Consider the following 12,928-nt stretch of genomic DNA (forward strand, 5'->3'; position numbering starts at 1 on the left):
GGGCAGGATCTTTCTCTGTTGTGGGGTGGGATCATTCCCTGCTGCAGGAGGCTGACTTGTGTATTGCAGAATGTTTAGAAGCATCCCTGGCCTCTACTCACTAGATTCCAGTAGTAATTCCTCAGTTGTGACAACCAAAATGTCTAAAGATATTGCTAAACGTCCCCGGGGACAAAATCGTTCCCAGGTGAAAACTCCTGCCTCATTCCCTGGCCTCATCTCCCATAAATTTCCCTTATCCCCTGAACTCAGTCACTTTAACCTTTGAGTTCCAGAACATCCCTTGCTACCTTCAGCCTCAGGACCTTTGCACTTACTGTTCTATCTGCTTAGAATGCTCTTCATCGTGCCCATTTCCTCCCCTCCCTTTACTGAGTTAAGTCTATGCATTCTTCATATCCCAGTTCAAAAGTCCCTTCCCCAAGAAAGCTCTCCTGACCTCCCATTCAGGTGGGAGCCCTCCAGGGCACAGCATTGTATCTCACAGTCTTTTCCTTCACAGCACTTATGAATGGCATTCCTGCTGCACTTGGCTGCTCCCTGTCTGTCTTCCCCACCTTGAGTGTAAGCTCCCCAAGGGCAGGGAGGGTCTCTGCCTTGCCCACTGCTACGTGCTCAATACCTGTAACAGTGGCAGGTACCCAGTGGGTGCTCAGCAGACATTTGCTGAGTGAAGATGGTGTCCATGGCATTGGCCTGAAACTTCTGTTACCCAGAAACACCCTCTACCTGCATTTCCTCCATCCTCTCGTGGCCAAGTTCTGCAGATACCTATTAGATTGAAACAGGTCGACTGGAAAAACAGGCTCTATTTCCACCATTGTCCTGGGCAGTTTACACACCCTGCCTTGTTCAGCCTTTACTTTAGCTGGGGCTAATTTTTAGCCCCAATCTACAGATGAAGACATCAAACCTCAGGGTGGTTACCAAATTGCTCAAGATCACATGGAAGGGTGATTAGAATTCTGGTCTATCTGAGTCCAAGGTCAGGACTTGCCTCTTCGGGCTAATGCGGGCTTTGAACCCCAAGTTTCTCCTCTGAGGTGTTCCGGAAGGCACGTGAGTCAAGGAACACCATGATCAGAGCCTTCCTAGTCTCAAACATTTTCACATTTCTTTAATCCAGAGTAACTTTTACTGGTTTCATTTTACAGATGAGCAAATTAAGGCTCAAAGAGGTGAGGGGATGGAGTCGGAGAACGACTCTATGACATGCCTGCTACCCCCAGCCCTGAGCCGTCACTCCTATGTTAGGACGTCCCCAACTCCAGGCGTCTGTAACCTACCTTCACAAATGTTCCCATATCCACATACCACCTGGCTCATATTTGCTTAATATTTTCCTCCGAATAGACTCATCATTTCAATTAAAGAAATGTATGTAAATAGAAAACTTTATATTACTCCCATAAATGGAAAACAAGAATCACTTGTCATAAAAAAAATCATAAAAATAAAAACACAAAAGCAAAGCAATTATTACACTCTGGCTAGACTTCATTGCTGGCTTAGGTCTCTGGAACTGACGCTTGCTCTTTGTTTAAAAAGCTGATTTGGGGGGCGCCTGGGTGGCTCAGTCGTTAAGCGTCTGCCTTCGGCTCGGGTCATGATCCCGGGGTCCTGGGATCGAGCCCCACGTTGGGCTCCCTGCCCCGCGGGAAGCCTGCTTCTCCCTCTCCCATTCCCCCTGCTTGTGTTCCCTCTCTCGCTGTGTCTCTCTCTGTCAAAAAAATAAATCTTAAAAAAAAAAAAAAAGCTGATTTGGGAATGTTGGAGAAGTATTACGGTTTCTCCACCACCCAACTGAGACTTGCTCCATTCTATGAAAGTTGATAAAGGATTCTTTTTCTCACTCTATGAGTCGATGTTATTTAATACCTTGTCCTCATGCCACCCCAAGTTATCTCCTGTACCAGCGCCCCATAAAATGGGAGAGAGTGCACTTCCCTCTCCTCTGGTAGGAGTGTTTGTCTTACTTAAAGGGCAGTGCTATCTGTAATTACCGATGATGGGGGACATTAACTGAGGGCCTGGGCGTCGCAGGCAGGTCACACCACATAACCCTCACATCCCTGGGAGGTGAGGTCTCCTATAGTCACTGCATGAGACGGTAACATGAGATTATAGGGATGATCCTCGGTTTCCGTAGGAGGAAACTCGACTTGAGAAGACCACTCTCTACCCAACGAGAAGGAAGCTGGAACTCCAGTTGGCCTCAAAGCTCGAAGTAAGCATGAGGGGTACCTCAGGGTCATTCCGCCGTAGAGGAAGGAGATCCACAGCCAGCCCACCAACAGGAACAGCACCATGAGAGGGAAGGCGAAAATGAACCAGGAGCCGAAATTCACCACATCGCACTGTGGGAAGAAACTGGAAGAAGTGGGGGGAGGGGAGGATGAGATCCAGCCAAGGTCAGCCACGCCGATGTATACTTCATACGTACAGGCAGCTCTTTCTTAGCTAGAACCCTGAGGTTTATATATAGAAACTAGAGTATGCTTAATATTAGCAGTGGGATTGAAGGTATTTCAAGTTTTTCCCCTACATTTTTCTGAATGTTCTATAATGTACCTACATAATCAGAGTAAAGTAATAAAATGTATTTGGGGAGCAAAGGCCAAGGGGGACACTCAGGGCAGGCATTTCTCCACCTCCTCGTGCTCCTGGCTAGAGAATCAGAACCCCGTATTACTTGGCATTCATTCTAAATCCCCTCCTTCTAGACCAGAAGGTCCAAGCTCATGCAATTAAATGTTGTGTGTGGTTTGCATGTGATTTGCATGTAATTGACTCAAATTCCTTCACATTTGATATTTTTACTTATACCGCCAGTATTTTTTCCTTATTTTCTTCTCAAGTTGGAACAAAGTCCTGCTCGCATCAGGGTGGGCAGGCAGCCCGAAAACCCTCTGACAGCACCTGCCCCCTTCTCTGCCCCATTCCTCCCTATCCCCCAACTCAGTACCTGCCCCAGAAGGCCCCAGAGCCCACATCTTTCCTGTCCAACCCCGGGGATGTGCTCCAGCTTCATCCTCCTGGCCGACTGGCCCTTTGCTGGCACTTCCTTCTAAGTGAGGACACTAAGGGGCCAAACCCAGGTTGTCCTCATGTCTCAAGCAGGACCATCTTGGCTTCTGGTTTTTCAGTCCTTAAGCAAAAAACACAAGGCACAGCCAGGCCTTACTCAAAGATGAAAAGACATGAAAAGTGTGCAGTGGGCTTAAGTCAATCGGGAGGGAATGCTGATGCCTGGCCCCCATCCACATCTCCTGAATCAGAATCTCTGCAACGGAGACCCAGGCATATTTTTCTCACCCTCCCGGCTGACTCTACTATGCACCCATGGCTGAGGATCACTGGCTTCTATCATCAACTTGGAAAATCAAAAGATTTTAGAACCTGAGAATATAGTGGAGGATTAAGGTTTTAAAATCGGCTCAGGAAGCAAAACACGAGTGTACTTAGAATTTCTCATGAAGGGCGCCTGGGTGGCTCAGTCGTTAAGCGTCTGCCTTCGGCTCAGGTCATGATCCCAGGGTCCTGGGATCGAGTCCCACATCGGGCTCCCTGCTCAGCGGGAAGCCTGCTTCTCCCTCTCCCACTCCCCCTGCTTGTGTTCCCTCTCTCGCTGTGTCTCTCTCTGTCAAATAAATAAAATCTTTAAAAAAAAAAAAAGAATTTCTCATGAAAATCACTTTGATTAAAAGTGATAGCAAACCTGCTCTCAGGAAGACCAGCTTTCCCCCATCCTCCTAGGAAGTCCTTGTTTCTTTGGTTGACTGTCAGGTAAAGAAGTTGCCCAGCACCTGGGGCCATGTTGCACAGTAAATACTTCTGTTGTGTTTGTTTGCCAGATGCATCTCCACTGCAAAGGAATCTTAGAATCCCCACCTCTCAGAAAATCTTAGGAACAGAATCTCAAAATACTGGAATTGTTTACATCTTCAAACTAAGAAGACTTGGGATAAGGGAATTGACAAGTCATGCCATCTGACTTTCTTCAAAAGAATCTCTTTTATTCTCCCACCCTGATGGACGGACTCCCAGACACTGTTTGAGCAGCTTCAACATTGGGGAGACTTTAGCTCCTGGCAGAGCCCATCCCACGGCTGGCCTGTGTGCCTGGTTGCAAAGCTTCTCCCGGGACCTCACAGCCACAGACCAAAGCTTCCAGCTGGGGTTCGTTTTTAGAGCAGATGTCACATCATGTCATTCCTTTGCTCCCAGCTTTCCATTGACCCCCCATCTCACTGGCAGGAAAAGCTGGGGTCCTAACAACTTACCTTAGCTCTTCCCATACTTCCCTTTGCCCCCCACACCCCAGACTCTCTGTCTTTGTGCTGCTCGCCTTTGAACAGGCTATTCCCTATCTGGAATGTTCTTCCCTCCTGTGCTCACACAGCTTCTAGGTCTCAGATGTCACTCTGTTAGAGAGGTCCCATATCCCTGGCCAATCTATATAAAATAGCAGCCACTCCTGTCCCTTCCATAGCCTTCCGTTGTTTTATTTTATTTCATAACTTATCACACCGACATATTATATATCCATTTCCCTTTTCCTTTATTGCTTGTCTCCCCCACCAAAACGGAACTTCCCCAGGGCAGGGACTTTGCTGGGTTTGTACCCTGCTGGGTCCCCAGAGGCTGGCCAAGAGAAGGCATCCAGTACAGATTTCCCCAACGTGGAATGGAGAAGGAGAGGGGTGGGAGAAGCAGAAACTCCAGGGCTAGGTGGGGCGCACCTGCATTTACCTTTTGAGCTGGCCAAGCAGGATGAGGTTGGGGGCCGTGCCCGTGAGGGTGGCAGTGCCCCCAATGCTGGCCGAGTAGGGGATGGAGATGAGAAAGCCCTTCCAGATGTTTCTGCGATATTCCTCCTCCTTCTTGCAGTCTGCCAGAATGTCCAATGGAGCGTCGGCCTCAGGGCAGTCTTTGCTTTAAACAAACGCAAAGAGAAGCCATTCAGAACACACTCAGAATTTCTGGCCTTGTGGGGAAGCACACCGGATGGGCTGGGAAAACTAAGTGGTCTTCCTGGAAGGCAGCTCAGCACTGGCATCAAAAGCCTCTAAAGATGTGCAAACTTTCAGCTCAAGTGTTCTGGGCAGGTGCCCCAGGTGTAGGTGTAAGAGTTTGCATTGGCACTAACTATGGTTTGTATTGAAGACAACCTAAATCTCCATCAAAAAGGGGTTGGCTAGATAAAAATGATCCTCTTTCTGGATTGAACACCAACACGGCTATTAAAAATGATGATCCAGATGGATGTTAATTAAGATGAAAGATAGCCATTATGTAAAGGGAAAAAGGGTCGGTTACCGCACTACTCAATTTTTTTTATTTTTAAAATATTCACATAACTTATGAATATATGAGTATTAAGAAAAACTTAGAATGGTGTACACAAAGTTGTCTTGGTGCCTTTCTTGGGGGTGGAAATATGGATTTTTTTCCCTTCTTTTTTTCTTTCTTTGTATTTTCTGGGTCTTTCTGGTGCAGTTAAAAGAATATTGGGAAAGAATGAAATTAAGAATTGTTAATTTTGTAATTAAAAGATAATTACATTGCTGTAAATTTATTAAGGTGAAAAGATGTTCCCTATGTTCCGTTAAGAGAGACAGCAGGTTACAGAAGAGCATATACAGCATTATCAATGTTATCAAATTATCAATCCAGAAATAATCTAGAATAGTATTCACTTAACTGTTTTGGGAGTGAAATGCTAGGTACATTTTTCTTTTTGTTTAAGAGTATTCTTTTAAATTGTGCAATTACAAAATTTTTGTAAGTGAATGAAATTAAGAATTGTCCCTGTATAACAAATTAATTTTTTTAAGAGAATCAAAGACACTTCAAATATCTTCTGGCCTTAATTACTACATGAGAGGCCCCTTATCTGGAAGGCAATTGGGATATGACCTGGGGTCTAGAAGGAAGACAAGGACTGAAAGCAGCTGGAGACTGATGTCACTTCTCAGGGGGAAAGTTCTGGCAGGAACTGTGGGCCCCCCCAGACTTGGGGACCCAACCAGACTGAGCCTCACAATGAGAATGAGAGAACAAAAGGGGCCTGAGAGCTCATCTAGTGCAAGCCCCTTTGTTCAGTTGGGGAAACTGAGGCCCAGAGAGGGGACTTTCGTTCCAATGGACATAGAGTCTCCATCCAATGAATGGGGTTTGCATTCAGTTGACATGGAGTTCTAGAGAATGAGGGTTGGGTCTTTTCCACTAGATTCAGCACAAGCTCTGCGTGGGCAGGTGGTTCAAATAGATTCCTAGATTGTGCGATAGTGAGTGGCTGGGCCAATCACAGACACCGTATCTCAAAGCTGGACTAAAAGCCCCCAGATACAGTGCCAGGAAAGAGCAGAGACAATGGAATAAGACAATCAGACATAAGATCATGTCCCTCCTCTGCTAAAAGCGTCCACTGGATCCCATGTCATTAATAGTCAAGGCTACATCATTGGCCTATGAGGTTCCTCATGCTCTGTCCCTCCACCACCACCCCTCACCACGCAAGCAATTTCTCTGACCCCAATTCCTACCATACACTCACCCAACTCCAGCCGTACTGGCTTCCTGGCTGCTCTGGACTCTCAGGACCTCTGCATGGGTTGGCCCCTCTGCTGAGAACACTCTTCCCAAAGATCCCCCTGACCCTTACCTCCTATAGGTGCTTGCTTAAGCCTGACCTTCTTAGAGAGGCCTTTCCTGACCACTCATTTTAAAAACTGCCTTTTCACACCCTACAGGCCCCTTCCTTAGCCTTCTTTCCTGCATTGTTCTCCCACATGGCTCTCACCAACCATCTGACATACGGTGAATTTTACTCATGTGTTTTGTTTCTTGTCACTGAGACGTAAACTCCACAAGGGCTGGATTTTTGTCCGTTGCTGCATCCCCGCCTGGGGATGTACCTGGCTCATTGTAAGCTATCTATAAATATTTGTTGAATGAATAAAACAGACCTGACTGATGCCCAGCAATGCCTTGAGCAGGTGACTTTACTTCCGCTGTTTTATCACCCAAGGTAACAAAGCCATGAATAACAAGCACTCTCATCTGTGCATGTAGGGCCCAGCAATGATCCAGCTTGCTCAACATTATCTCATTTAATCTCAAAATAACCGTCTACGGTGGGTTCCAGTATCATGTCCACTGGGTGGGTGAATCTAGCAGAGGCTCAGAGAGATTAAGTGACTTGTCCAAATCACACAGCCGGTAAGTGGCAGAGCCAGGTTCAAAGTCAAGTCTGCAGGGCTCCAAACCCCAAGATCTTAACCACGCTGCCAAAGACAAAGGACACCAGCCACTAAACGTGCCATCAGTGTGAAGATGCTTCCTAAGTCACACAAGTGTGAAGGATTGTGATTGTCTCTTAGGATGCTTTTGTCTTTAGAGGCTCTGGATGCCTGTCTGCATGTCTCTCCTCCTTGACCGTCACCTAGTTTGAGCATTCCTGCTCCTCTGAGGCCTCCTCTCAGGTCCTCCCCCTCACCAGAGGGACTTAATGTGCTCCCCTGCCCTTGCTAGCCACGTGTGTGTTTTTTTAAGGAGGCTGGGTACGTCCATGCCCAAGCCAAAGGGATGGATGGTAGACACCTGGGCGTTAGGTCATTTGGAGAAAAATCTGGGGGTGGGGGGAGGATTGCTTGCAGCACTGAATTCTTGCTTGTCATCTCCTTGGGGCAAGCACTCGCTCCTCGGTACCAGGAACTCACTCTTCTGGGCTGGCCAGAAATTGCATCTCCGTGGGCACGGGGTGCAGGCCGTTCCTCCGCACAGCAGCTAGGAGGAAAGAGCATGGTGTCTTTAGTGTAATGTAACAAATGGATAGGAGTGTTCCTATTCTCAGGTTTAGATAAATCCCTTAATCTCACTGTACCTCAGTTCTTTAATTCATAAAATGGAAGTAATAATTCTCCTAGGGTTGTCAAGAGGACTAAGGAGTTGACCCATTTGCTATCGGCGGAATGCTTGCGTCCCCCCCAGATTCATATGTGGAAACCTAATCCCTAATGTGATAGTATTAGGAGGTGGGGACTTCGAGAGGTGTGCCTTTATAAAAGATGCCTCACAAAGCTCCCTTACCCATCCTCCCACCATGTGTGGACACAGCAAGAAGATGGCCATCTATGAACCGAGAAACAGTCCCTCACCAGACAGCAAATTTGCTGGCACCTTGATCTTGGACTTCCCAGCCTCCAGAACTATGAAAAATAAATGCTCAATCTATGCTGTTTTTGTTATAGCAGACTGAATGGATTAAGACACCATTTGAAGCAGGGACTGGCAAATTTCTTCTGTAAGAGACCAGATAGTAAATATCTTAGTCTTTGGGGCCCTGTGGTCTCTGTCGTACTCAACTCTGCCACGAAAGCAGCCATAGACAATACAGAAATGAATACGTGTGGCTAAACCTTTATTTTTGGACACCGAAATTTGAAGATCATATAATTTTCACATGTCACAACATATCCTTCTTTTGATTTATTCAGCCATTTAAAAATATAAAAACTATGCTTAGCTCACAGGTTGCACAAAAAGCAGGCAGCAGGCTAGATTTGGTGGGCCAACATTTGTCAGACTCGCCATTGAAAGAATTTAACAGGAATCTGAACACTGGCAAGGATTTAGTCAATGTGGGTTCCTCTTGAGAAAGAAGAAAGCGGCCCCCTACGTCTGGAACTGGTCGGACCCAGATATGCCGTGTTGTTCTCTTGCTGGACCTAAATGATCTTACACGTCACCAACATCAGACAGAGTTGCTCTGCAAGCGACTGACGAAATGAGACACAGCGAGGGCACTTCATAATCTAGTCTTAGCCCAAAGCCACTTGCCACCCACACAATGCCAAACGTCCTCCTCTCTTGCCAATTGAATGGCTGCTACTTCTTTACTCGTAGAATTGCCCCCGATTTCTGGCATCATTCAATCTAGAGCAAGGTTCCTTAGACCCCCACAAATGCCTCAGCCACAGCCCAAAGCCCGTGAGAGGTCCTTTCTAACACCTGACTGAGGTCATCGTGGCCACAACAGTAATACATCCCACCTCTGTAACCGCAGGTGTGTGTTTGGGAGGAAGGGTCGGGACTCCTGCCACAGCTCTTTCCCTGTCTCAGCAGGTGGCTTGGGGAGGAAGTCCTGTCCCCTCTCCACTCTGGGCTGCTCCTTCCCTCTTGGTACCTAGAGCGAGTGGGAGCCATGGTAGCCGACGACTGGTCCTGCTGACCACCTGCAGAGGTCTGAAGGCTAAATACAGATCAGCTCACCCTGGTGAAAAGACCCTACACGTTGGTGTAGCTTAAGTTTCCTTCAAGCCCTAGTTGAGAGGGATTTATTTGTTGATTACCTGTCTCCCCCATGGACTCCCAGCTCCATGGGGGTTTGTATCAATCATTCCCATTGCCTTGAACAACCTCCACTGGTGGGAGTCTTGTTCAGCCAGGACACTGTTTGGCACATAGTAGGTGTTCAATAAACGTGTGGAATTAATGAATCAATGGATGAATGGATCAGTCATGCCACTGTTCTAAACCTCAGCTTCCTCATACATAAAAGAGGGGGGGGACGCCTGCGTGGCTCAGTTTCCTCATCTGTAAAATGGGCATGATGACAAGGCCATCCCTGCAGAGCTGTAGTAGGAGGATCTAATGAGAACACAAGTGGGGCGCTGGAGAAGCCACCACCCACGTGGCCCCTCAGTCCCTCAGGCAGTGCAGGGAGGTGAGCTGGGGGAAGAAACTGGAGGGAAACATCAGGGCTGCTCTCCAAGATTGAGGACCCTCCCCCCCTGGGTCTTGTCCAGCGAGCCCTGCCCTGCCCCAGGCTCCGTCCTGCTCTGGCATGGTGCTTACAAGCACAGATTCTAGATTCAGACAGAGCTCAGCAACTAACTAACCACGTTGCTTTGGGCAAATCCTTTTGCCTCCCTGAGTCTCAGTGTCCTCATCTGTAAAATGGGGAGCACCTACTTCCTAGCACCGTTATGAAGATTAAATGAGCTGACGGGTATGAAAAATAAGAGCACCGCGTCTGGCATATGGTGGGCTCTCAGGACTGAGAGCTCACATTGTCATCATTGTTGTTGCTATGGGTGTCTCTCATGGGCCTAGAGCCCCCAGGAGCCTCCCCACCCCTGTCCTGGCCCACTAACAGTCCCCACTCCCCCCACACCTGTCTTCACGTCCTGCCACTAGGATGGAGACAGAGACTGCGTGAAAGGGAACATCTCTCTTTTGCACTGGAACTAGCCTTGTTTTAGGTCTTAGGGCTGATCATTAATCAATTCTTGCTCTCTGATCCCACCACTTGTGAAAGTAGGTGTCTGCCCCAGCTTCCCAGGCCCTCCTACCTCCTGACATCCTGCAGCATTCAGGAGAAGACTCTGGATTTCACCTTGCACCCAACACTGAGTGTGACCGTAAGCAAGTCCCTTCCCCTTCCTGGGTCTCAGATTTTTCATCTTTATAATGAGGGAAATGGCTTCAAACTTTTTTTTGTGTGTGTGGCCACTAGACTCTTCGAAAAAAACTCTTGTGTACGAGGCAGAATACCAGAGGTTAAGAGTTCAGGCTCTGAAGTCAGCCAGCCTAGATTCAAAATACCAGAGCCGCTGTTTTGAAACTGTGACTTTGGAAGCTACTTTATCCTCTTTTATTTTTAAACTTCTTCCAATCTTCTAAATGAGGTCAATGCCGGCTCCACTTTCTGAGGATGTAAGGCCCCACGAAGAGCCCCAGCACGAAGTACGTGCTCAGTAAACGTCTGTGATTGCCACGTGGAAGCCCAGTGGATAAAACAGGTAAAGTGGGGAAGCTGGGGTAGACATGGGAGAAGGCGCAGAAGCTTCACTGCTTCTCACCACTCCAGGGGGACAGTGACACGGTTCTCTGGAAGCCCCAAGAGTCTGGGGAAACTGTCTGAAAACGAACGAAGCCAACTCTGGCCTGTGGGCTGAATCTGGCCCACAGCCTCCTGACTGAGAATGGTTTTTACATTTTTAAATGGCTGGAGAAAATCAGTAGAGGCACAATATTTCATGGTGTAAAAATTACGTGCAATTTTAATTTCAGCACCCACAAATTACATTTCACTGGCACCTAGCCACGCCCACTTACTTACATCTCGCCTGTGGATGCTTTCTCTCCGCAAGGGCACAGTTTGAGCAGTGGTGATGGTGTGGCCAGCAAAGCCTAAAATATTTCCTGTCTGGTCACTTACAGAAACAGTTTTCTGACCCCTGCTATAGAACATCTTTTCCTTCCCACGTGGACGACTTTGACCTTTCATAGGTCCTGGCTCAGCTACTTTACCAACGATGCAACTGATTCTGGTCATATCAATTTCCCTCTTTGAACCTCACCTGTAAAGTACTTATCATTTCTAGCTTTCAGGGCTGATGTGAAAATAAAGTAAGCAAAACCCCTGACTGCATGGTAGGCAAATACCCGTACCACAGTAAACGAGATTAACTTAGACGGTATGTGGATCAATATTTAGATTTTAACATATATATTAATTTTAACACATATTCAAAAAAGCATAACTAGCACTCAAAGCCTGTGGTTTCATGAATCATGTTTGTTGTGTTATTTGGGATAAATGATCCAGAGCTCCCGGGGCAGATCTGCCATCTATCCCTCAACACGTGGCTTCCCAGGTAGCATCTCTGGTCCCCCCATCATGTTCACGTTCCAGCCAACAGGAGTAGAGGGCGGGTAGGGCAGGACCTGGAAGTTGCACACTCCATTCCCACTCATATACCATTGGCCACACTTAGTCACAGGACCACATCTAATTGCAAGGGAAGCAGGGAAAGTCAGCTTTTTCTCTTCAAAGCCATGTGCCCATGTGGGGCTTCTGTTACTAGAAGAACAAAGAAAGACTCAATATAAACTAGAGATTTCTGCCCACATAGGAACCAATGGAAAGCTTCCTTTTATTTTTACTTGTTTTAAAGATTTTATTTATTTATTTGACAGAGAGAGACACAGCAAGAGAGGGAACACAAGCAGGGGGAGTGGGAAAGGGAGAAGCAGGTTTACCGAGGAGCAGGGAGCCCAGTGTGGGGCTCTATCCCAGGACCCTGGGATCATGACCTAAGCTGAAGGCAGACGCTTAACGACTGAGCCACCCAGGTGCCCCGAAAGCTTCCTTTTAAAATACATTTATGTAAATAGGGGCACCTGGGTGGCTCAGTTGTTTAAGCGTCCGACTCTTGGTTTCAGCTCAGGTGGTGATCCTCAGGGTCATGAGATCGAGCCCCCCTTGGGCTCTGTGTTGAACATAGAGCCTGCTTGAGATTCTCTCTCCCTCTCTCTCCGCCCCTCTCCCTGTTCGCATTGGTGCACATTCTCTCTCTCTCTCAAACATAAATAAATACATACATACACACATAAAATACGTTTATGTAAACAAAAAGACGTTTTAAAGCAGACAGGATGTGGCAGACCTCTGCCACGATGAGGGAAAGACTTGGGGAATCGCAGAGATGCCAGTGATAAGTCCTGATATCTTCGTGCCTCTGAATCAATCCTGGAACTGCCTTTCTCTGCCTTCTTGATGTTTGAGGAAAACAAACCCTTATTTTTCAAGTCACCTGCAGACAGACCTTCCTTCTTTGCCTACATTCCCACGGACGCAGCTGGTTCCATGGGTAAGAGAGCGCGCTGCAAAGTTGGGCTCAGCCATTCGTCTGCTGTGTGACTTGGGGAAGTCCCTTCCCCTCTCTGAGCCCTTGCTTCATCATGTAAGAATGCAGCGACTACTTGTATTTTGTTTTGTTTAGAACATAGTTTCCGAGGTTTGAGAGAATCAAATCCTTCAGTTGGTGGCACATTCTCACTGTCTTTGTACGATGAGGCCCCTCTTTTGTTTTCTTTCTTTCTTTCTTTCTTTCTTTCTTTCTTTCTTTCTTTCTTT

At 47.2% G+C, this 12,928-nt stretch overlaps 1 protein-coding gene across 3 annotated transcripts in view; it reads right to left on the reverse strand.

The window, feature by feature from the left end:
• SLC13A3 (solute carrier family 13 member 3) overlaps positions 1 to 12,928 on the reverse strand; it is a 44,563-nt gene that overhangs the window by 27,834 nt on the left and 3,801 nt on the right. For 2 of the 3 annotated variants that reach the window (XM_035006469.1, XM_035006470.1), the window contains exons 3-5: positions 7,725 to 7,791; positions 4,753 to 4,935; positions 2,245 to 2,370 (exon numbers count right to left, since the gene is read on the reverse strand). In XM_035006469.1, coding sequence (XP_034862360.1) covers positions 2,245 to 2,370; positions 4,753 to 4,935; positions 7,725 to 7,791 — 376 coding nt within the window. The remainder of the gene's footprint in view (positions 1 to 2,244; positions 2,371 to 4,752; positions 4,936 to 7,724; positions 7,792 to 12,928) is intronic. The other variant, XM_035006471.1, reaches the window with a different exon arrangement.

This window comes from Mirounga leonina, unplaced genomic scaffold (genome assembly GCF_011800145.1).
Source record: "Mirounga leonina isolate KUSES-001 unplaced genomic scaffold, KU_Mleo_1.0 Mir_150, whole genome shotgun sequence".
In the NCBI taxonomy this organism is placed as follows: domain Eukaryota; kingdom Metazoa; phylum Chordata; class Mammalia; order Carnivora; family Phocidae; genus Mirounga; species Mirounga leonina.